Source organism: Lissotriton vulgaris, chromosome 3_1, assembly GCF_964263255.1.
Source record: "Lissotriton vulgaris chromosome 3_1, aLisVul1.2, whole genome shotgun sequence".
Lineage (NCBI taxonomy): Eukaryota > Metazoa > Chordata > Amphibia > Caudata > Salamandridae > Lissotriton > Lissotriton vulgaris.
The window spans coordinates 1,890,951,764-1,890,978,143 of NC_141689.1; the positions used below are offsets into that span (position 1 = coordinate 1,890,951,764).

Genomic DNA, 26,380 nt, shown 5'->3' on the forward strand with positions numbered 1-26,380 from the left:
GGTTCCAGCATAGCCCCCTTAGGGTATGTTTTCAAGAAGCTTGCTCCGTTTACATCCTCGAGCTTTCTCAAAGCAGCTCTCATTGGTCGAAGAGTGGAGTTGATTGGCTTGTTACAGACCACATCTGCTCGTTGCATGCAACTTGTTTATTTCCTAGTATGACAGCTCAGCGTGCTGGTTACTGTTCCGGTGTGCTTGCATTCCTGCCCTCTGTTCCGGTGTGCTTGCATTCCGTCCCCCTGTTTGTGCTCGCTTTTTCTTACCTCTGCCCCCTGTTTGTGCCTGTTCCCTCGATGTGCTTGCTTTCCTGCCCCCTGTTCGCTCGTTGTGCTTGCTGCCCCCCGTTCCGGTGTGCTTGCATTCCTGCCCCCTGTTGTGTGGACTGTGAGAGCTGTGAGGGCTGTGAGAGCTGTGTGGGCTGTGAGAGATGTGAGAGCTGTGTGGGCTGTGTGGGCTGGGTGGGCTGTGTAGGCTGTGAGAGCTGTGAGAGCTGTGTGGGCTGTGAGAGCTGTGAGGGCTGTGAGAGCTGTGAGGGCTGTTAGAGCTGTGTGGGCTGTGAAAGCTGTGTGGGCTTTGAGGGCTGTGAGAGGACACAGTTGGGTTACAAGTGGTTTTTGGATTGCCCCTTCTACGGGCTAGAACTTTGACTGACTAATAGTTAGTCTTGGTGACCCATGTCCTGGAAATTGGTGGCTTCCTTGTCTTGTGGGTAGCGGCCACTTCAGAACATCTGCTCTGTCTGGTTTTACCCTGGTTGCTGGCTAGTCTCACCAGCCTTTGCTGCTTCTGTGGCGGAAGTGTATTTGGTGGGTAAGTGCTGAGTCTGAAGCTGTGCGTGCTGCTGCAGTCTGGGCAGTTAATCTGGAAGGTGTTTGACCGAAGCCTGTGTGCATTTTTGTCCTTTCCTTTGTGCAGGTGAGAAAATGTGTGTCTGTGTGTGGCTCTGTCTATGTGTGGCTCTGTCTGTGTGGGGCTCTGTCTGTGTGTGGGGCTCTGTCTGTGTGTGGGGCTCTGTCTGTGTGTGGGGCTCTGTCTGTGTGTGGGGCTCTGTCTGTGTGTGGCACTCTGTGTGTGTGTGACGCTCTGTTTGTGTGTGTGTGGCGCTCTGTGTGTGTGTGCGTGTGGCGCTCTGTGTGTGTGTGGCGCTCTGTGTGTGTGTGTGTGTGTGTGTGTGTGGCGCTCTGTGTGTGTGGAGATCTGTCTGTGTGTGTGTGTGGCGCTCTGTCTGTGTGTGTGTGTGGCGCTCTGCATGTGTGTGTGTGTGTGTGTGTGTGGCGCTCTGCCTGTGTGTGTGTATGGCGCTCTGCCTGTGTGTGTGTGGCGCCCTGCCTGTGTGTGTGTGTGTGTGGCTCTCTGTCTGTGTGTGTGTGGGGCTCTGTGTGTGTGTGTGGGGCTCTGTGTATGTGTGGGGTTCTGTGTGTGGGGGGTTCTGTGTGTGTGGGGGGGCTCTGTGTGTGTGTGGAGGGGGCTCTGTGTGTGGGGCTCTATGTGTGTGTGGGGGCTGTGTGTGTGTGTGTGGCTTTGTGTGTGTCGGGGGCTCTGTGTGTGTGTGTGGCTGTGTGTGTGTGTTGGGGGCTCTGTGTGTGTGTGTGGGGCTCTGTGTGTGTGTGTGTGTGTGTGGCATTTGCGAGAGATTAAGCTATTGACATTGTAAATGACAATGCCATTTATTTATCTGTTTTCAAAACCAACACATAAATAAAAATGTTGTCATTTACAATGCCAATAGCTCTAACTTTTGCAAAGGCGAAACCGTCGCAATGTAAATGCTTATTTTGTATTATGATTGTTTTGAAGGACCTGGCAACTGCGATTTGCTGCTGTGATGCTTCTTTACGAAATGCACTCGGCACACATTTAAAAAATATTTTTTTAATTTAGCATTTCAAGATTGGGTCTGGCATCTTGAACCAGCAAATAAACAAAATGGTGTCTGCATCATGCTATATGCACATGCGTGTGTGGGGAAGTATGAATGCATATACTCATCGTGGTTAATCGCCATAGCGTCATGACAGATAAGCGCACATACATGATAATGTATGCACTGCTACATGTCATAGCACTTTCTATTTTCCTTTTTGTTTTGCCGACGCTGCAAAGCATCAATCAAAACAAAAATCTTCTTTTCCTGTTGCTGACCAGTATTGGCAAAAAGGGTAAACAAAGCTATAATGTCTCCGTAGGCAGGCAAAAGGTGAAACCTATTGGCTTTGACATTTTTAACATTTTTGATGTCAAGTAAAGTAAGTGGTCTCCTCACAACTGTCCTTCCTGTTTGTGTGACAACCAGCTTGATTACAGGATGCAGCCTAGTAAACATGTATGATTTCTTCCCATCAGCTTACGATGTTGCATGAAGATCTGAAATTAGGTTACACTATTCACTCATTTTTCTACACTGCACATATTTTCTTTTTTTTTATCCACAGTTGAATTTAAAAGGACCTGCCATTTTTGTATCTTTACAGATCACTGAGGAGCAACCTAATAAAAAAACTCTACAACGATGGCTTCAAGCAATATCAAGACCTTCGAAATCTGTAAGGAACGTGTTTGCAACATGTTGTGACATACACTGAACAATCAGCATTTTGTGGCACTTACACACTACTTAAAGCATTTTTATTTCAATACAACAGTTTTTACTTAGTAGGCATCAGGTCTACTGATAAGATATTAGGGCAGGTAATATTGAGTATCTAGAAAAAGTTTGGGAAAGTCCTAAATTTCATATTAATTAGATTAGTTCACAAAGAAGCGAGTGCTGGATGTATCTGTGTCTTCCCTTATTAAAATGCAATATCAAGGAACTGGCTTCTTATGTATAAATAATCTGAGACAAATTCAAGGCTGCTCAAGCTAGCACAGTGCGGAAGGCTTAAACAACCTTGGCCTCTCTGCAGGCGCCATACTTAAAGCGTCTGGTACAAGAAGCAGGGGCAAGCTTCGTTTCCCGAGGGACTTGATTTGTAGAAAATGACGGAGTACTCGAAACGAAGTAGGAAAAAAGTTTGCTTATGTGCATTTTTATTTCTCCGAGATTCTGCTCATATCGCACATCCTATTTATTGTCTACGGAGCTGCAATAAAACACTTGGAGTAAGGCAAACCCGTTCGCCCAGTTGGGCACGTATCCTGCTTTTGGAGTGCCTGCATGGACCCCAGTAAAAGCTGGGGCAGATTGCAGCAGTTTTCGTCATTTTGCACCCACAGTTAAGGATAGGTGGGGCACGATTGCACGTGGGTCGAATCAGGGACCGCTCTAGGCTCATGGCGGCCCTGGCAGGGAGCGTAGGGGGCCCCAGAAGAGGGGGTCTAGGGGGGGGGGGAGGGGGGGGCGGGGGGGATTGGTCAGGGTATTTGGAAGTGGAACAGAGCCGGAGGCTGCCAAATCCCTGCCAGGGGCCACTACGTAAATATGTATCCATCCTCAGAGGATTATTATGTTAAGGAAATATATTGGTGTGGCGGCCCCTGGGTTTGGCGGCCCTGTGCAGGTGCACAGCTTGCACATGCCTAAAGCCGCCCCTGGTCGGATGATGGCGAGGTACTTACCACATGCAGTAAAGACCATTACAGTGGAGTGGGAAATTTACTAGGTGTGATGAAATGCTTGCTAGTCTGAGTTTTCAACTTGGTAATGTGACATAGCATACAAAATCTATATTCAGTACACTACATTCTATGTGATTTGCCTTTTTTCCTTTGCCTTTACCCCCAATGAATTTTGGCCGTTTTGACCTACCAATAACTAACTGGGAAATAGCAAGGGTGTGATAATTAAAATACCACTACAAATTGCGATGACTATGCAAACGTCACTTTGCACAGGGATCTTAATTCACCGCCCAGATTTTTAGCCAAGCCACAAGTTCATGTTCCAGGGCAATGTTGCACCACCTAGCAAATCCAAAAATGATATCAGTAATTATTTGGTAGTTCAAAAAAATAAAAGAGTCTTTTGCAAATGTCAGAGAAAGATTACACTTTGAAATATTGACAGAAACCTGCAGTGGCACTGGTGCCATCTATAATTAGGGGGCAAATTAGCAAGAACCTCGTTAAAATTATTGCCGTTTTAGCGGCAGGAAACTGCCGCTAAAACAGCGATAATGGGCTGACTAATATGAGTTATAGAATTCCAATAGAAGCCTCAGGACATCTAACCTGGGCTTCTATTGGAATTCTGTACCGCATATTTGGAAGCCCATATAGCCGTTTTAGCAGCAGTTTCCTGCCACTAAAACGGCGATAATTTTAACGAGGTTCAATCAAGCAGGGCGTTAAAATTATCGCCGTTTTAGCGGCAGAAAACTGCCGCTAAAGCTGCGATAATGGGCTTGATAATATGCCCTGAAGAATTCACAAGACCATATAATCAAGCCCATTATCACCGCTTTAGCTGCAGTTTTCTGCCGCTAAAACGACGATAATTTGTAACGCCCTGCTTGATAATATGCCCCAGGGTTCCTTAGATTTTAAGTGCTATGAAACTGCCAAACCTGTGATAGTAAAGCACGTGATTAGTGTCGATTCACGTCAGTACACAGCTATCATGCTGTGCATAGTCATGTGGCAGAGTACAGAGAGCTTTCACGGAACAGGGCGCCCCTTACCTCTGTGCTATTTACTTTCATATGCGTCTTTCTTATAGATGTATGTAATTTAACACTACATAGCATTAAGCCTTAGTCTGAAATGGATTAATTGCGGGCTTAGTCTTAAATCAGATAAAGTTGAAATTAAAAGAATGATACTATGTTCAAGAGCTGAATGTGGACTGCGACTCATAACTTAAGAGACACGTTTTAAATGGAATGATTTCTTACCAGCTGGCATCGGGTACCGATGTATCTGTCTTGAGATGAAAAGCTGAGTAAGTCTTGCTGGGTTAACAACCATTGGCCCTGAGCTCACGAGAAAAGCTGCAGTAGGTGCACTAATGAGGCCAGTTCTCTCTCGAGCATCCCGCAGCCTCGTATTGCTCTGCCACAGCCGCGATGAGAGGCCGTCCCTGGGATAAATTGCTCACATTGCACCTCCATTTTGTAGGCACCGGCTAATAGCTTCTCGTGGGGATCCAGACCTGGGAAGAGGGGGTGCACTGCACAGCATCCTTAGAAGTGAGGCAACTGGCAATTGGGATGTTTTTGCCCAAGGATTATGCAGAGCAGCATGAACAACGAGGGTGGAGATAAAGTGTAATTGAGGCTCTCCTGAGGTAGGGAAGACCCCGCTGTTCATGTTTAATTATTATGAAGTTTGTGAGTCGTCTGTGCTCCTTTGCTGTCTTGCTTAACAAACGTGAACACAGAAAATGTGCACAGGGTAGAGCTGTCAGGAGGTGGTCACAGCAGCCCCAGACATCTAAAACCGATAGCACCCCTGCTGCTAACTTTGCTAATGGCCTCTTGGCAACAGGCTGAAGTCCAACCGCTGTTTGGCTACAACCTGTGCACGAGAATTAAGGGAAAGAAAATGGTGCACCTACTGTGTTTGCAATTTATACTGGATGTTGGAATGAAACAAATGCTTTCTGAAATTGAGATAAATGCTACATCGAAATGATATTGTCGTATCAAACTCAACATCTCATTTATATGGTCATTTATCTAGGTGGTTTTTAAGCAGATGGCAACACCAAGGGCCTGGTTTGGATCTGAGCATTAATGGCTAATTCTAGAATCTGTGAAGCAAGTGTTAAACCTGAGTCTCCTCCGTTGGAGAATTTGGCTACAGAAGTATCTTCATGCCACGGAAGCAACTGTGCCATGCCACTGTTGACTTACTTTTATTTTATACTTAAAAAAATATTTTGTACTAATTAGGTCTTGCAACAAACATCTCTAGTTGTCAGAATGTAGCACTATTGTTTCCAATACATAACTTATAACATATACTTAAGATGGGATTTAGCCAACACTTGCTCATGAATTAATGGCCTTGTTGTCAATTTCAGTGATCTCCTCTTAATTTAGTGGCTTTCTTCTATAACCTTGTGTTTATTCCTGCCGGGTCTCACAGTTTTCTGACTAGCTTAGTTGCATCTTTCTAGGGGATATTTGAGGGGGTCTTTAAATTATTATTGAGCTCTCTAGTGAGTTCATCTGTTTCCTTGGTCTTGCACCCTTTCAACTCTTTATCCCCCAACCACCAATGTGCTGTCTTTTATTTTCACCCTTGCTCCCTACTACACGCTCCATCCTGCTGGCTGTGTAACATTTTACCTTTCTTTTTTTGTACAACGGTCCGGCAGCTGAAAAATGCTGCCAGGCTATTCACTCTATTTCTTACTTTTCACAAGCACTCTTTCTTCTTTTTTTAACACTTTAATTTACCTGTCATGTTTGAATGGTAATGTTATGTTATGTTAAAAGTTGATTTGTAGAGCGCACAGATACTCGACTGAGTGTCCCGGCGCTGACGCAGGATGAAGGCTCAACCCGTAAAGGGAGCCATGCACTGAGGTCTACCGCTGAAACAGGCACATTTTTAGAGATTTCCTGAACCCCAGGAGATCCTTAGTTAACCTTAGGTCGATAGGTAGATTGTTCCATAATTTGGCTGCTTGCACCTGGAAAGAGCGACCCCCGATACGTGCCCGAAAGTATCTGGGGGACTGAGCCAGTTGCAGTGCTGCTGACCTGAGGGCATGGCGAGGATGATAAAATTGAACTTTTTTTGTGATGTACCCAGCACCTAAATCGTGGAGCGCCTTAAAAGCCAGAACCATGGCTTTAAAATGAATCCTCTTGCGGACAGTGAGCCAGTGGAGAGACTTCAACTGTGCAGCCATGCGGGTTCTGGGACCCAGCATGAGTATGGCTCTGGCTGCAGCGTTCTGAGTCACCTGTAGTCTAGTCAGTAGATACTCAGGCAGACCCAGATAGAGTATATTCACGTAATCCAGCCTGGAGATTATTAATGCCTGGACCACTGTTTTTCTGTGGGTGGTAGATAAGAGGTGGGTGGTAGATAAGAGGTGGGTGGTAGATAAGAGGTGGGTGGTAGATAAGAGTAATTAAAAATAGGACTCAAGCATCTTGACATATTCACACACACGCATATTCATCACCACTCACACGTCATGACGCATGCAGACACCTTCATCACAGCTCATGCATGCACATCAACAGCTATCTTTGAATGGGTTTCTTTAAACATAAAACCCATTCTGACCTTAGTGTCCATGTGTGTTAATACATGCTTTTACATGCAAATGTCAACAAGCATTGGCAAAGCCAACAGCTTGGCCTTTTAAAGGCGAGACCTATTGAGTTTGCCAATGTATATTTTTTTTAGTTTTGACGTGATAACATATGCTGTTGATTGCATACTATTGGATGCAATATACAACAAGATGGAAGTTGCTAAGTAGTGCATTACCAGCTGTGTGCGTTAAAAGTAGGTTGTTTTATGCAGTAGAATTCTTGTAACACAAATTTGCAATTACAATGCAAGGTGTCATGGCTTTCTACTTGGCCTGCATTAGAAGAGGAGAAGAACACTTTTAACAATAATAAATGGCAGAAAATGATTGCTGTCCTTTAAGATAACGATACAAGTGAATTCTGGTCCTTGGTCGCTATAGGCTGTAGAAGCACCAAAGCTGCTCCGAACTGAAATATTGGTGAACATCAATGAGAGCAACATATTTTATCACAGTCACACAGTCAACAGACTTTCTAATATAACCAATAAGAACAACACTAGCTGTAATCAAGCTTTTTGCAACACACAGGCATTTGTTTTTCAGGACAAAGTTGAAGATGCCTACAATAATTTCGCTGCAAATAATCACCCAGAATCAGAGGCTCATGACGACTCTCTCCCCAACATTAGCACAGGAAATCTCTGCTCATTTTCCATGCTCACTATTGAGCAGGCATTATGCTTAGTCAATTCCATCAACTCAGGCTCTCCGTTTGATCCTTGCCCCCAAAAACAATACAGCTAGCACCTGAGACAAAAGGTGCTCTTCTCGCAAAAATCTGCAATTAAATATTTAGTTCAGGTATTTTTCCCTAGCAATTGAAAATGGCATTGATACTTCTGATAATAAAAAAAATCATATCTTAGTATATTAGATCCCAATACCTATCGACCTATTTCACGACTTCCAATACCGGCCAAAATTGTGGAAAAGACTATGAATCAGGAACGTAATGTAATGTAATGTAATGTAATGTAATGTAATGTATAGGCATTTATATAGCGCACTACTTACCCGGAGGGTCCCAAGGCGCTTCGACCGCTGCGAAACCCTTCCTGGCTTCCCTGAGAGATGGTCCCTTAATGGGTATCTCCAGGGTGAGACCAGGCATCCCCAGCGGTCTGGTGGGGCGGTTAGTGAAGATGAGGCAAGCTAATGCCCAGAGTTGCCGAGTGTGATCGCTGATCAGAGTGGGCACCGAGGCGAGAGAATTATCGAGTCCGCTGACCCTGGTCCAGAAACCTGCCGCGCCGGGAATCGAACCCTGGTCCCGGGCCGTCCTCTGCTCTCGGGTCTGCCGCCTCTAACCAGTGAGCCACACTACTTCACTAACCTCTTTCATCAATAGGAACTAGCCTCTTTCATCAATACAAACCTCAATTTCACACAGTTTGGGTTGAGGAGTGAACACAGCACAGACTCAGCTCTGATTGTAGCCTCAAAGGACTTAAAATCCACCCCTGACATGGGAGGCAGTGCTGCCTTCATCTTATTTGACCTCTTGGTGACCTTCGACATTGTCAATCATGACCTGTTGATTGAGCGTTTCCATAGTATTGGAACCAGGGAAGCGGTCTTACACTATTGAAATCCTTTCTGTCTGATCGGGAGCAGTTTGTTGCCTTGAACAAATTTGTTTCCAATCCTTTTGCCTTACCTTGCAGGGCCCCGCAAGGGTCATCCTTGAGCTCTACCCTATTCAATTAATATATCACTCCTCTGTCCAGGTTAATTAAAGCATTCAGCTTCTCTGTAGTGTCATAGGCTGCTGACACACAAGTTGTAATCTCAGTGTCCGTTAAACCCAATGATACTGCAACGAGATTTCACAATTTCATGCTGGAAGTAGAACTGGATGAACAATAATTGCCTCAAGTTAAACTCAGAAAAAACGGAGGTGCTTCTCTAGGGTCATGATGTCTCTTTCTGGTCCCCTAGCTGGTGACCACAAGCACTTAGCACTCTGCCCACCCCCTTCAGGAAAGTAAGAAATCTGGGGGTTCAATTTGATGATCAACTGTCTTTAGAATGTCAAATCAATGCTATCATCTCAGCATCCTTCTACGTTCATTTAGAAAAGTGCTTCCTTACATTCCCTTCAAATTACAGAAGACTGTTGTTACCACCCTTGTTTTATCAAAAATAGATTACTGAATGCTCTTCATTTGAACATGCAACAAAGATTCTTCACCAGACTCCAGATATTGCAGAATGCAGCAGCTTGAGAAAGTGTATTGAGTTTAAGGCCCATCTGCATTGCCGTCAAAGCTCTTTATGACTCTGGCCGGAGTACTTGAAGTGTAATTTACTTGGTACACCTCTTCTAGGATGCTGCGCTCCTCCACAGCTAAGAATACTGTTGCTCCCAAAGTCAAATGATCCACCTATGTCGACAGAAGTTTTATAAACTGCACCACATACTCTGGAATAGCCTTCCCATAAATCTGAAATCAATGACTAGTCTTCTTCATTCAGGAAATCTCTAAAAACCTGGCTTTTTCCTTAACTAGTAAGGACTCTTTTTTCTGTTTATAACCTTTTGTGCGGAATCAGCACCAAGACGCTGATAGAACGCGCAGGTCACCCAACTATCATTTTACCATACTCACTTGGGCCCAGAATCAATATCTCATAACTTAATCAGGTAACCTTCGCTCTACTACCAGTTATTTTCACTTACTAGGTTCTATACCATTAACTTACCAACCTTTGTCGCTGGTACCTGTAAACCTATCGGATCAGGGTGTTAGATTGAAGATAGATAGAGTAAAATAACATTTGCACTCATATATTAACCAGAGACTCAGGAATTTATTAAACTCTTTATCTAAATTTCTTAAATGGTCATAATCCAAAGATTAAACACCAAAAGACTCTCAATAATGAAAATCAGTATCAGAATGTAACTATGCAAAAGATGTATTAAACAGTTTTCAAACATTTAGCAATAGGGAGGGTAAGAAAAAGGAACATGATATAAAATCAAAAATGATTCTGAGCATTTAACAAAAGGAGGGTAAGAAAAGGGAACACATGTAATCGAAGCTTTAACTGTAGGAAGGGTAAAGAGAAAGAAATAATATTGTGACAAACCCACACAAATTTATATTTACCTAGAATGGTGTGAAGACCCACCCTGGCCACGGGCTGGACAAAAGGGCAGAAACCCCAAAAAGTTGCAGTCACCAGTAGGCTTGCAGGTGCAGATCAGAATCAGTACAGGTAGTGCCAATTTGGATCTGGACAGAACCACCAAAGGTTAAGACTGGCACCTGCAGTTCAGTTGCAACGCCTGCGCTACTCCCTCTCTGCAGCTAACAACCAGAACCCCGATTGGGTTATCGATTTCACCAACAAAGTGCTTCGCCAGCAATTCAGCTTCCCGGACCCCGATTGGGTCAGCAAATCTTCTGACAGAGTGCACCGCAAGCACCTCTGCTCCCGATTACCTATTGAGTGCGTTGGGTCCGTGACAGGTCAGCTATTCGGACAAATTAGATAGCTAGGCCTACCCTAGTTATACTATTTTTCGGATCAGTGCACCACCCCCCAATGTTGCAAGTGTAAGGATTCCCAATTTTGATTGGACAAGGAATGAGGAGAGGTCATCACACCATACAAAAATGAAACTTTTTGAGATGAATATTAATGTTTGCGTACCCGCCCATCAATTTATTTTCTCATGCACTTTTATTCCACCCGGCAGTGAATGTATCAATAATGATTACAATGTAGTCCATATTTTAGTTTAGCTTCCTTCACAGGGGTCAGAAGCTGACTTTCCCAGGAACATCTTCTAGCAAGTCATGACTTGGCTGGGTTTCAATTCCAGTATTCAGAGTTTGTGTTTCTTCTGCACATTCGCAGTTTCTTTCAATATGGAGTTCAGCAATAGGCGTCAGGCCCAAAATGATTTACATGTAAGAATAGAAAAGTAACTGTTTGAGAACACAGAATAAATTAATGCACTGTATACCACTTATCTCTACTCAGTTCCCATTACTTTATTTTTAACTATTGCGTTGATGTTAAGCAGAACGAACAGCTTAGCAAAGGCAGCTAAGCAAGCTTCATGCACGGGGTTACACAGAGCAGCCATTTTAGTTCTAGTGCGCAGAAGCGAAAGTTTCCCTCCAAGCGAAAGATACGTCATGTCACATGAGTGTGACAGACGCATGCGCAGTAAGAAAGCCCGCGTAGCAGCAGCCATTTTATTTGCAAGTGGATTAACATTAGTAGAAACACATATGCAAGCTTCTTCTAGATCCCCTAATATTTTGTGAAAGGCAATATTAATATGACAAACATGTTGATTAATGTATTAACGTTATGTCTAGAGGCCTGATTACAAGCAAGTCGCATTATGTGTGAATCCTTGCTCCATCAACGCCTCCAGGCAAGCAAGTGCTTTATAAAAATAATTTTCTTTCCTTTTTAAAAATTTTTTTTAAATAGTTTTATTTCAGCAAACAGTCATATATTAAACATACATCACAGCGTTATCATCATGTAAACAATACTCTGCTAGCTATTCATAATTCATTTACAAAAAAAAAGAAATGTTAACAATTTAGAGACAATGCAAAATTAAATCCAGCTAATGATAGGGGCCCATATTTTTTGTCCAAATTCCTTTCTTTTGGTACTCTTATGCTTGCAGATGGCCATTTGAAATTGGAAGATAGATAAAAGTTTGGCTTGCCAATTGTGAAACGCTGGAGGTTCGATATCTAGCCAGCTTGAAGTAATGCAAAAACGATACGCGGACATAGAAATAAATAAAAAAGCTTCTTCAGTTGCCGGCCTGGTTTCTGTCGGATCCATTTCTAAACCCATAATAACCATTTCAGCGGACAATTTTGCACTGATCCTCAAACTATTATTAAAAAAAAATTCAATATCAGAGATGTATTGAAGAAGTTTAGGGCACCTAAAGAACATGTGGATAGAGTCAGCAGCTATTTCATCACAGAAATACACACATGTGGTCAGTACTATTTTTCTATTTAGCCATCTTTATCGGAGAATAATAAAGATCATAGATTGCCATAAAGTGCTGGCTTTGCAGCGAACCATTAAACAGTAAATTGACTGATAATTGAATAGACCTTGTAATATCAATATTACCCATTGCCAATTTCCTTTGCCATGTGTTCTCGATGATAGTTAAGTCATCATCCATTAAATTAATAGCCATCTGATAAGTAGGTCCGATTTTATTAGAACTTCTACTAGCTTCTAGAATCTTATTTTCACTCATACCGATATGCTGAATAAGGCCTTTTGAATCCAAAAAACTGCGAATCTGGAGGTATTTAAAAAAATCTTTTCTAGGAAGATTATATTTAGTTTGTAAATTAGAAAAAGAGGCAAATAAAGTGTCAGAATAAAGATCTCCCAATTTACAAATGCCTGCAGTATGCCATCTCTTCATAATTTGATCTTTAAAAATTTCGGGAAGCATAGGATTATTTAAGATTGGAGAATAATAATTCAAATCGTTGAAACTGATAATTTTTTTTTGTTGATCTGGAGCCATATTGATATTGCAGTTGATATAATTTTAAATGTAGTCTTCTTATAGTAGCTGGGTTCTATAATTTTAATTAGACATTGGGAGACTTCCTCCCCTAACAGCATTCCGTAAATGGAGGGATTGATTGATTCATCTAGGCTAATATCGGGAAATATTAATATGCCCATATTTTTGAGAGAAATAAGCCAATAATATAAACGAAAATTGGGAATCCCCCATCCACCCTTCAATCTCGGAAGAGAGCACCATCTTAAAGCACGCCTAGATCGTCGATAGCCCCATAGAAACATAGAGACCATTCTATCTATTTTGGCAAAATAAGATGCTGAAAACAGGAGGGGAATTGTTCGAAATAAATATAGAAATTTAGGAAGGATCAGCATCTTCAAAATATTTGCACGGCCATAGAGAGCAAAATGTATGTTATTCAATCTTTCCAATGTGGTGTTAGAAACTTTGAGCACTGGTTCAATATTAAGAGAAACGATTTCCTCGATCTTAGAGGAAATAGTAATCCCAAGATATTGGGCTTCTGGGACAAAAACCAATGCATTAGGGCGACCAGTTTCAGAGTGAATCAGCTGAGTTTTTGCCAAATTTAATTTATACCCCGACAAAGTGCGGAATTCTTCTGCTAAGAAACACATTTTTGGCAGTGCAAGACTATTGTCAGAAGTGGTAATAGCGACATCATCTGCGTACGCAAATATTTTGAATTCGTTTTGTCCGACCATAACCGGAATGATATCCTCTTCTTTTGATAAATTACGAAGAAAAGGTTCAAGATAAATAGCAAATAGCAAAGGGGAGCTATAATTTTCATTTAATATTTTTTAGTTATATACTCAGTTAATTCAATTGATCTGTTAGCTGACTCACCTTGTTAGAAGCAGTACTTCATCTGACACTCTGGCAACAAAATAACCACCCCCACCTCAAATCTATAATAATTAAGTGGGTTGAAGCAGCACATTTAATTGGAAGCTAAAAGAATTCCAGAACAGTGAGTCCTAAGGGGGTTCCAATAGCTTTCTTAAAATTGAATTCCTATTTTTGGACCATGCTTTCATACGCTCTATTTGTCAAAGTGAATAAAAATATATCTGCTCCAGAGCCATGAATGAGAGGTATCAATCTATTGCCATTAATCATTAAAGTAGTTCCCTGAATGTGAGCAGTCAAAGTATATAAGTCTTCCAATCAAAAGGATGGTGAAGAGGCCGTACCCCAGGGATAGGAGAAACAGAGGAAGAGGAAGTCCAGCCATCAAATAAGAAGCAGCCAAACAATAGTGACAGGAAATTCAACCAATGGTATTAATTGAGGTGGGGAGACTCTAAGCCGACTGTACGTTTTTGGTATTTTTACACAAGAGGTCTTATGACAACAGTCAGATAAAAGCTGCCTGTTGGCAAGACCTAAAAATAGTGTTTAGGGTAAATTATTCATGTAAAGCATGAGAGAACTCCTTGGTTTAGAGGGCAACCTTTATGTTACATAAAAGTTAAAATGTCTCTTAGGTTGTACAAAGAAGCAGGCATTTGCCCTACTGAGCAATGTGTGATCCCTATAGTGCATCTTCTGTGGACAACACTGTAGTTGTGAGTGGACTAATTAGTAATAAAAGCAATTTTTACTGGTGTATGGTTGATTATGCAACCACTTTTCATAAAGGTAGCAGGGCTAGACTCCAGCCGCGGTCCGTGGAGGGAGTTCCAGTGGGGCAGGCAGGCGGGGCGGGAGGGGGGTGATAAACACCAGAATATGGATGATTGCAGGTAAGTAACATGCGATGCAGGGCACGGAACGAAATTTGTTTTATTAATTTAATTGGTTACTTACCTGCAATCATCCATATTCCGGTGTTTATCACCCCCCCACCCTGCCCTTCCCCCGCCCCGCCTGCCTGCCCCACTGGAACTCCCTCCACGGACCGCGGCTGCTAGACTCTCGAGTAAATTATGTTCCATGGGGATTGATCCAGAATTACTAAAATTGATACAAGCATTACATTGTATTCCTGTGTAAAAATCTGCGAGGGTGAATACTATAGTATTTCATACAAGCAATGGATTAAAGCAGTGATGCATACATGGTGACAACCCTTTTTAACTTTTACTTAGCAGAGGTATCTGTTTTTTTGGAAATATCAAAGAGCTGTCAACACAAGATTGGCGGATTTTCACCCTGGTTCATAAGGTATACACACAATCTACTGTTTATTGATAGTCTGCAACACTTGTTATATAAACTATGCAAATATATTATCTGTGCATCCACCTAAATCTCATTCTTAGCAAAACTGAGAGCCATATTTAGAATTTGATGCTAGGCAGCCCAGAGTGCACCAGCACAAGAATAGAGATTACCTGTGCCATATCTTTGTAAATACGCACAGTTCTGCTCTTTTCCTTTCACACAACGCCACACAGCAACTTTCTTTTCTGCGCTGCACTGTGTGGAATCCAGGCCTATGTTCATCCATCAGGGCCATGGTGCACATGTCAAGAAAACAATTCTGAGTGAGGATTTCCTGAGAAATCAAAAGAGAAACTCAACATAACATACGCTGGTCATGTCTATGTCACAGGTTATGGCAGTGGCACAGAAAGGGGGGTGCGGTGGGTGCGTCCGCCCCAGGTGTCATCACTGAGGTGGTGACAAAATGGCAAAATATGTGTTTTAAACAAATTTTTTTGCCATTTTGTTAAGCCGGAGCTGACAAGTGTCATCACCGAGGGGGGTGACAAAATGGCAAAAATATGTGTTTTAAACACATCTTTTTGTAATTTTCTCAGGCCGGGGGTGACAAGAAATTGTCTGCACCGGGTACCAACTGACCTTGCTAAGCCACTGGGTCATGGTCCCTCCCAGAAGCAGTACATGATAAAGGGTCACACAAATGAAATTAAACTACTCACAGTCTAGGCGATTTTACAGAGAAAGTGTCTGAATCTCAAAGAAGAAAGTGAGACATTTTCGGAACACTGTGTTAGTTCTTTTTGCTACCAATCACAATAAGTGATATTGACTGTGGAGGTTTCTAAGCAGTTCGCTTCTCTGTCTTTTTTTCGGAGACAGAGGAAAGAATGAGCTTGCAGTCCTGTGATCCCATATCTACAGTAACACAAAAAGAAGAATTGTCCTTTAGTATCCAAGTTGAGATTGTGGCAACATATTAATGTAAAACACCGTAGTTCAGGCAACCAATACAGTGGCAACTCAAATGAATGAACAAATCGGCCACCAGCTTAACCACCAACTGACCCGCAACATATAAATAACTTAGCAAATACTGATGTGGCAAGGTTACTGAGCTCACAAAAGAAGGAGATAGTAACACCCCGTGAGTATTAACAAAAAGCAGACAGGCTAGAGGTTCTGATCTATCAGTCTGTCATGCCAGCACATTGCTACAATACAAGACCCATCTAATTCTTACACAATGTATAAAATCATAAAATGCAAAGTCAATCAAAGCAACTAAACTGTTTGCTTCCATGGCTCTCACCCCCTAATCATCGCCTCCGCCGATCCCGCACAAACGCTATTAACATTCAATTCTTTGTTCTAGTGGATTATAATTCTGATTTAGTTCCACAGATCTCAAAGTCAGATGTAAATTGAATCTCAGTATTGAATATACCACTGGATGTGGCAGTCCTTGTTTGTCCTCAGGATGCTAGCAAGATAAGATGGTGAAAATGGAATTCCATAGGTTTGTTGTAGAAGACCCGAAGGTAGAGACCTTACTTAACGACTATTGCAAATTTGCATCATTTGCTTACTCGTAATTACATGAAATTATGGGAAAGTTAAGCTAAATCATGCTTATTTATTTGCACTGCAAGTCCATCATTTAGCGCTATATTTTACCATAAAATGCATCCGTATGTCAATCTTTGACGTAATGGTACATTTCATTAATCATGCCCAAGTAGGATAGGAGGGCGTTTAACCATTCTATCAAGCATTTGGTTGGTGGAATTGCTAGGGGTTGAAGTAGAGCCAAATGTGCCCAGCGGAAGTGTATTACAAAGGCTGAGGAGAGTCCCATTTTAGAATGATCATAAAATGGTTGCTTTATCATCAGCTGTCGGAAATGGGACTTACCAGACACTATATTGTGGAGCAGGCATTTGGAGATAAAGATGTCAGGGCTCACCTTTAGTCTTGTTCTTTATTTCAGAACCATGACACATCCTCACAGTGCTTCATAAGAAAAAGATAAGAAATGAAGTGCTCACATGGCCACTTATTATATTGAACAAAATTAATTTGAACTCAATCGCAATGACAGGGAGGTAGCCTCTGTATTTTCCGTTCATTTCCCTTCCATGTCTGTGTTTTTTCGTTTTTCTTGATTTCATTTTACTCTTTTTTTATTATACTTTTAAATTCGCTCAACTTTTGTCGCAGGGTATTCAACCAAAGATATGTAAGTGAACAACTCTAGTCATTAGCTTCTAACTTAGATGTACACATTCCACCTTTCATCCCGGAATACACCAGTTTCTTTCAGTGTATTTTTTACATTGCATTTTCTGTTTGTTTCTATTAACATTCTACAAGTGTGTTACCAATGTCTGCCTGCGGCTGGCTCTGTCATCTTTACTGAGGTGTGATCAATGGTGTCATCAAGATTGGGTCAATGGAGCCCACGACCTAGCTGACTTCCTCCTGGTCCTCTCTTGTGCCCAACCACCTTGTCTAATAGGCAGGGCAAAGAACACTTAAAAAATAAAGGAAGAAAGCAGGAATCGAGCTGTTTGGTTAAGCCTGAAGAAAAATATATGGCTGTAGCCGGATGGTATTAGGGAAGAAATAAAAAGAAAAGCCGAGATGTAAAGAAAATGGAAATGTGATAACAATTAAAAAAACATAAACTAAAAGAGGGATGATAGAAAAAAGAAATACAATGTGAAAGAGATAGGAGAGGTTGAAAGGGAGAATGAATAAGTGGGAAGAAAGGGGATAGCGATAGCTCCTTTGTAGTTATCACTAGATCCGATGTGCCATTCAAAGGCATTTTTGTTTTCTCAATAACTGTGGCATATTCAATAAATCTTCATGAAACTTCTCAAAAAAAGTCAACTGATTTATATTCGAAATGGCAAGTTTCATGTCGCTCCATTAAGTGGGGGTGGGGCGAAAAAATAGAGGACAAAAATGTTACATTTATTTTATTTTTATTAATTTAATGTTCTTGTAGAGCGCCTGATTCGACCCCCGGGGGGGTATCTCTGCGCTTTGCCGGTAGGAGGAATACAGATTGTGCTGGTCCATGTTCAAGAAGTGACTGATTGGATTGAATAAGTGGCTTTTAAATGTTTATGAAAAGATGGGTTTTAAGGGTTTTTCGGAAGGTTAGGTGGTTGGTGATTTGTTTCAATGTCTGGGGCAAAGAGTTCCAGAGGACAGGTCCAGTGTGAGCAAGTGCACGACCTCCCTGCCTAGATTTTTTTATTCTGGGTACCTGTAGTAGCTGGAGGTTACTGGAGCGTAAGGAGGGCCCTGGGACATAGGGTGAGAAGTCTTTTGTGAGGTACTTAGGCCCCGTACCTGTCAGACATTTATGAATGGTGCATAGGATTTTAAACTTAATGCGTTGTCGCACTGGGAGCCAGTGTAGTTTAGCCAATAGGGGGCGGGAGGGAGTCCTAGGTGGAGCGTTGAGGACTAGTCTTGCCACAGTGTTTTGGACTATTTGAAGTTTGTTAAGTTGTTCTTCATTAGTTGATAAGAGAAGACCATTGCAGTAGTCCAATCTGCTAATGACTAAAGCCTGGACCAAGGTCTTCCTGTGTCTGTCAGGTAAGTATGGAAAAACCCTTCTCAGCAGTCCAATGGCCCTGAAACAAGTGCCGGCAACTTGGTTTACATGATCTTTTAATGTTAGTGCTTGGTCTAATAGCACTCCCAAGTTTTTAACGTTCTGTTTGGTTCTGGGAACAGGTCCCAGTTCCAAGGGCCACCATTCGGGGGACCATAGTGTCACTGCCTCCCCAAACAACAGTACTTCCGTTTTACCTACATTACACTGTAGGCAGTTCTTGGCCATCCACTCTGACACTGCCCTCATTCCATCTGCAAAAGATTTTTTTAGTGCAGGTGTAAAGGTTTTAAAAGGGAACAGAAGTTGGGTGTCGTCGGCATATGACACCGGGGTGAACCCAAAGGATCTCACTAAGTCAGCCAGGGGGGCCACGTACACATTGAATAATGTGGGGCTTAGGCATGAGCCCTGTGGCACTCCCTTGGTGAGCTCCCTAGTTATGGACTTATGGGAGCCCAACCTGACTTCTTGAGAGCGGCCTGAGAGAAAACTCTCCATCCAGGACAGAGCCACACCCCCTAGTCCCACATCCCTCAGACGACCGAGAAGCACTTCATGTGACACCGTATCAAAGGCAGCGGATAGATCCAACAGCACCAGAATCATCGACCCCCCTCCATCCAGCGTCATCCTGATGTGATTGGTCACTGCCAGGAGGGCTGATTCGGTGCTGTGGTTGGGCCCTTTTAACTTGCAAAGGATTCGGTGCTCTCCAATTTAGAAAAAACTAGCTGGCCAGAATTGCACCAAACTATACATGAATGTAGAATTTATAATGGAAGTAGTGCCTTTGCTTGGTATTGTGTGAATTTGTTCAGTTGTTTGTAAGACATTAGTGTTGGAAAAGTGTCTCTTACATACTTGAAGTTCATGCGAGATATCAATCAAGTTAGAGATATTGGTACTGATAGTTTGCAGACCATCCACAGACCCAAATTTTTAAAAAATACTCAACTCTGATTCGGCAAGGGAGATTTTCGAGCAGGCAAGCCCAAATCTAGGTCAACAATCCTGGAGCAATCTAATTGACAAGCTGCACATTGGAGAAAAATGTTCCAGTCATCAATCTCAAATGCGGGGACATAGTCTTGAAGGAGCCAAAGGGCGCAGGCGGAGCATCCCCTAGACCTCTGGCTCATGGGAGGGACCAAGGGGACTGCCCAAGTTTAAAAAATGAAAATAATCCCAATTATGTTGGGATAGTTCCTAGAGCCAAGGGTTGGGTTTGAAGCCCTAGGACACAGCCCTCAGAGGTCCGCAAGCCTTAGTCGGGGATATGCGAACCCATGGTGAGTGATCTTGAATCCTTGCTACACCTCCCATACTGTTTGCTGCCCTGGTGCCAGGTTTTTTAACTCTGCGGGACATCCAACATGGATTCCCAGGTTTGCAAGCATTCTTAAACCCCACAAAAGTGTCCACAACCCCTTAGAAAAATGTAAGAAAAAATAGGAACATGACTTGGCAGGCCATGTGCAGGGGGGCGTTGGCAATCTGTGGAGGGTTGTGCATAGGTCCTACAGCCAACCACTGTTGCACATGGCCAAAGGAGCAGAAGGGATTGACCGTCTATAGCATCTTAGATTCAGGGAACTATTGAGTGTGGAATATGTTCAAAAAGGCTGAATTTCAGTAAAAAAGGAACAAGTGAAGTTATGGCTAGCTTTGGTTACAACATTCTAATGCATGTTTAGAAAAACACAGTTACTTAAAAATGATGGTTATGAATTAAACCAAAAATGCTGAAATCTACAAGTTATGGATAGGTCCAAAAATCATAACTCACACAAAAGCCATTCAAATAAAAACTTCTACACTAAATACTGTAGCGTCCTCCCCAGGCCACATATGGAACTTAGTATTACATGTCTTTATTCCTCAGCGTGTACCCATAAACTGAACATTCTATAGCATAAATTCTATACCCACACCCAAGCACCTACGTCACTGTTCTACGGAGTCCGTCAAGGGCCAAAAGGTTCCCGTCATCTCTAACTCACAAGACACTACACATACAAAAGGCAGCTATTCAAACACACACACACAAACCACTTGTTTGCGGACCCTCGTTTATGTTTATCTGGTATAAACAGAACCACCATTTTGACTGCTGTCTTTCTGTGCCCCCACTCCCCAAAATCATTTTTTGGGTCAGTACTGGTTGTGATTGTAATATAAATTAATATACATTTCTGCTTTCCCCATGGAATGAGTGTTACCCTGGAGTTTCGGGATTTAGAACCCAGAATTATGCTTTCACACATCGGCAGGTCAAACATCAAATCAAATACACGTGGTATTCTGTAGCACCATCTAGTGTTTTTGAAGTTAAATGCAACCGCATATTTATTTTTTAGAATGAGCTTGTTTATTTTACAATTTCCTCTTTTTCAGGTACCTGCAAAACAATGTGATCCGAACAGTTTCCTTGCACGCCTTCAGGGGATTGCACAACCTGACCAAACTGTAAGTAAGCTCTCTACACCCCCATCTCAAAAGATAGCAAATGGGCATTGCAATAGATGCTCACACCATTAGTCAAGAAAAATTTGTTTTCTCAATGTTCCTCAGGCATACCTGGGTTGGATTTAGCAAACAAATAGGGGTTGGCATCAACCGTTGTAATGCATCATGATGTCAGAAGAGATTACCTCTGTGATCTCTTTGATCTAAATGACTAAAAGAAGGTCGTTACCGCTTTGAAAATCGATCAGAATTACTGCTAACCATTGAAAACTGAAATTTAAAATGCAAGGGGTACATCTACAAAATGCACTCGGACATTCTCGAAGGCACAGGTCTGTGCAGAGTTCAGTGCTGCTTCGACTGTGTGCTACCACAGTAAGTGTGGCTCGATTATTTCACCAGGGTCAGACTGGGACAGAAGAAAGGCATAGAGACCAAAATAAAAGTGGCCCCCGTTAGTGAATTAGGTAGCTAAAATGAGTGCTCCATGTTTACAAAATGGGGCAGCTGTGAACTTTTAAAGATACGCTGTATAAGTATTTTGGCAAATATTGGAAGAAGATAAGGATTTGAACTTTCTGCAGGCATTGTTTTAATATCAGGGAAATTAATTAACATAAAAACAGGCCCCACAGACCATAAAACAGGCCCAACAAAGAGCCCAAAACAGGCTTACACGCAGACCAACTCTTCGGGGACTGCCTGATGACCAATAAAAGACATTTGAATAATATCTCTCTGGCGAGTTCATCAATAATACTTGCAGTTAAAAATATATATCGAAAGCAATAGAACAGAGTATTCCAAATAAATCCCTTGAAGGCGCTTTTTACCCGTTCATTTGATTTGCCCAAGCCCTCAAGGGTTGATTGGGTTTCCCATCATATTTAATTGATGACCAATAAGCCCGAGCGTCACCTACCTCTCTTGCCAACTGCGCAAAATAAGTTGCTTTCAGTATCGACCCCTCAAAGTAGTCACAGTACCCACGGATCCAGATGGGCCTATTGTGACAAGTCAAGCCACAATTTCCAACATTCAAATTCCGTTCCACTGTCAACTCCCTGTCTGCCCCACACATTAAGAGCGGTAGCACTCTCTGTGCTTGTCTCTGGCCTATACACCGGCCCTCTACACCCCTACACTCCTTGGAGTATCAGTGCGCACTACAAGCTTCATTAACATAACATCTTTCAAGGACCTAATAACCTAATAACAGAGAAAAGGAAATAGGATGGGGTTTCCCAAATCTAAGAGAACTCCATTGTACCCCCTCCCAGACCACATCAAATTCAAGACACACTTCATCTAATTCCTTTCAGAAATGCTTTCCAAAGCTCTGGCTTCGTCCCAATCTAATTGAGCGCTGCACTGGCATGAAGGAAGGACCAGAAAAGTGCACAGAGGACACGCCAGGACTCATGTCCACACAGTCTGGCTCTCATAAATCACATTACCTGGACCTTAGTCTTTCTGCATTACTCTAACAATCCAGGACAGAAAATCTAGACCCACCAATTCAAGCAATAAATCTTAATTTCAATCTTGCTCTCTGACCTTCCTACCTGACTTCCCATCTTCCTATCAAAGCACTGTTCTTCACCTATTTACTTTCCTTTCATTTGCTTTACAAAGCCGGTGCATAGACCTTCTCCAGCCCAGACTATGTTACTTTGCATGCTTACCGGCCTTTCACATTGGCCCACATTTTGCAGGTGCAAATTGTGCAGTTGCAAATTTACAGTAGTGCAAGGTTCGTAATTTGGGGATGCCTTATTTGGGTCCAATTAGACGGAAATTGATTACAACTCGCAAATAGCGCATATTAGGCCAGATGTACGACCCTGCCAATTTGTGAGTCGCAAATTGCATCATTTTACGACTTGTGAATTGCGACTCCCAAATAGGAATGTACAACAGTGTCTCAGACACTGTTTGCGATTCCTAATGGAGTCACAAATTGCATGCCTCATTAATATTCATGTGGCAGGTGCAATTTGCGACCCCATTTGGGATGACTGGCACTCCCAGGGATGGTGGCCTGCTGGGGTCAGACCAACATGTCTGTGACTGCTTTTTAAATAAAGCAGTTTTTATTTTTTTTAATGCAGCTCATTTTCCTTAAAAGAAAATGGGACCACTACCTGCTCCTAATAAATATTTTCACATTCATTCACAAAGGGGAAAGGGTTCCCTGAAGCAGGTGGTAAACTGCGAGTATTTTGCTACCGCAATCGTGGTTTCAAAACAATCAACCATTGAAGTGCAAGTTACTATTAGGAAGGGACGCCCTTCCTAATAGCGAGTCGCAAATCCTATTTTGCGAGTCAGTAATAGGTTACAGACTCGCAAAATAGGGATTGTACATGGGGCAGACCAATTTTGCAGTCGCAAACGGGCCGATTTCTAGTTTGACTGTAAAAAAACGGTCGTACATCTGGTCCATTGTTTCCAATTTCTCCAGGCACAAATAGCACATTTGCTTTATTTGCTCCGGCAAGTTGAACAAGGTTTCCCAGCAGTAAATCACAGGAGAAAACATCTGGAATTTGTGCACTAAACCCAATCCCGTTTTGGCTGCAAATAGGAGTTTGCACCTAAACTTAGATTCAAAGCATAATTGTGATTGGGGCTTTAATATGCTATGTAATAACATTTGTTAGACCACTATGCTTCCTGCACCGCAACTTTCCTTCTAGTAGTTTATGTACATCCATGTATCTATGACCCTTTCTGCTCTGTAAACTCTTCTATTCTAGTTTGAGGCTGACTCCACACCATGTGATAATGCAAAATAAAATACAGAAGCATTTCTTTATCACAATGCTACGACCTTTGTTACTGGGTTCAACGTATCTTTACCTCTTTCTAATGTGTCCATCAGTATCTCTTGCACCATTATTGAATTTATTTAGTCCTGTTAAGGACTCATAATCAGAGGACTTGATGGAGACAACATTAGACTAGGATTACTATCTGCACTGCTGGGAGATCCCCAGGAACTTTGGTGTGGTCTGAAGTTAATGGTAGTAAACTTGTTAGTAGTATTAGTAGTAAACTTGTTAGAAGTTAGGCGCCTTCTGTCTGCCAAAGGACTGCCTGCAGTTTTATGACGAATGACAACAATGAGTCCAAATCATGATAGAAACAAGAAAATCATGACAGAAACAAGAAGGGTGGGTTGTCTGTCCAAGGACTGTATCATCCCATAGAAGAACATAGTGTACGTAGTGTACAGAGGAGGACCACGCGTGTAGAAACAAAGGCGGGAGACTCTCATTGACTAATGTGTGACTGCGGAGGGCTGATATGGTATGCCCTCTGTGGCTCCCCAATAAAAACCATTGGAGGTTCCTATATTGCAAGAACTTTGCACAAAGATTTGAGAATAACAATGTTATGCTTGAGTGTGTATGTGTATGCATGTGTATGATTGTGATTGGGCCACCTGCACCAACACCTATTTAATCCTAAAGGATCTCAGCTAGACAAGAAGCTTCAAAACTGTCTATAAATAAGGCAAGGATCCAAGTCCTGATGAAAGCCATGAGACCTGCAACACACAGTTGAAACATGTCGACCGGGGAATGCAGGACCACTAATTATCCTTATCCATCCCACATGACGTTTTTAATATTACCTTAAATCCCCTTAATAAAACAGATCCCGGCGATCTATATTTTAGCAACTAACATATAGAGCACCACAACCCTGTTTTAATTGAACATATGCAGGTTTTTCAGTGTATTCTCATCATTGTTAGTATAGCTAAGTTCCGAAGTTATGGCCCTAGCTTTCACAGATAGCATAAACACTTAAACAGCGAAGATGGTGGAAGGACTTGCCTCAAGCCCACACAGGAGGACAAGGGTTCACTGCAGCACACAGCCCACGTGGATTAGAAAGTTCCTGCCAGCCTAGGCTCAGAGCTGCCTGTGCATGATTTGCTCTACTACAAAACATAAAATGGGAGGCAAGGCTTTATCGCTTGTAGGCATTGTCGGGGTGCAGAGTACAGCCCAATGAATGTTGTAAAGAAACAGCCAACACCAATTACTTTTACCTCTGTTCCTCGAAGCCCAGGCCCCTTATTTTATTGGCTTCCTTGTGCGTCATGGCTCATACCATTAGAGCCACACATGACAGGTTCATTTACTCATATTCCCTCCCTCAATTCGCATGATGACTTATACCATCCCAACATAACATTCCTCCTTTATCACACAAAACCAAAGATAAGGCAAACACAAACTAGAAACCGAATCATGCTAGAACCTGCACTCGAAACAAACAGATATAGACATTATTTGCACAGCTGTGCATAAGATATGTGAAAGCACCATTGCATGAAGAGCTATAGAATGCACGGATGCAATAGGATACCTTAACAGTAAATAACAAAACATTTTTTACTTAGAACAAAATCCTTCAACCTCGTGGTAGCCGCTGACCAACGTCGTAGTAGGTCATAGCTCCACATGCCTTGCCTCAGGGAAGCTGGTTCATCTTTTTCAGGCTCACCTCCACCTATGTCGTCTCTCATGACAGTGCCTGGGTACTCAGGGGAATTAGGCTACTGGAGTTGACCCTTAAATTCCCCAGGTGAAGGGATTGACATTGACGTGCAGGCCCCACCTGGCAGACAGCTGACATGGTTCTCGTCACTGCCACCCTCAGCCATTGGAAAAGTACCATAACAATCCTCTGGTTCAAAGTCGGGCTGCTGGTACAGTTTAAAGAATAATATGTTCCATGTGATTGTCTCACCATTTCTCTGACATTAACCATGGTTCCTTTCACCTAACTCACTCTCCATGGCTCGATCTCAAATTGTAGATTAAACATGCTTCCTGGGCGTCACCAGTTTGGAGATCCAGTTGCTTGGCCCGTTTCCTCTTTGATTTGCGATGATTTTGTGCACGATGTCAGTGCAATGCCTCAGCATCCTTGTCAAGTATTGGAGACGTCTCTCCAATGTGGCGAATGATGTCTCCTACCATCTGGTTTCATGCACAAGGTGCTGGGGGACACTCTGGTTGTAGCATGCAGAGTGAGACGGTACAAATGGAGGAAAGTATACAACGCACACTCCTTATTCTGAACATTGGCTAATGCAATTCTCAAAAAAAATGTTAAAGTCCTGAAAAAGCGTTCTGCCTCACCGTTCGCTTGCGGCCAATGGGGAGTGATGTTCCGCTGATAGATCTTTCTAAAGGCCAGGTACTCAGCAAACATTTGCCTTGAAAAAAGGGGGAACATTGTCTGTCTTTAGCTCATTCAGCAGACCATGAGTGGCCATGACCTTCTCCAGCCGGGGGTATGTTCT

General features: G+C 42.5%; 1 protein-coding gene across 1 annotated transcript in view; it reads left to right on the top strand.

The window, feature by feature from the left end:
* The window catches only part of RXFP1 (relaxin family peptide receptor 1), a 955,071-nt gene that overhangs the window by 554,803 nt on the left and 373,888 nt on the right, over window positions 1-26,380 (top strand). Inside the window, exons 5-6 of the mRNA XM_086962355.1 lie at window positions 2,472-2,543; window positions 20,983-21,054. Coding sequence (XP_086818481.1) covers window positions 2,472-2,543; window positions 20,983-21,054 — 144 coding nt within the window. The remainder of the gene's footprint in view (window positions 1-2,471; window positions 2,544-20,982; window positions 21,055-26,380) is intronic.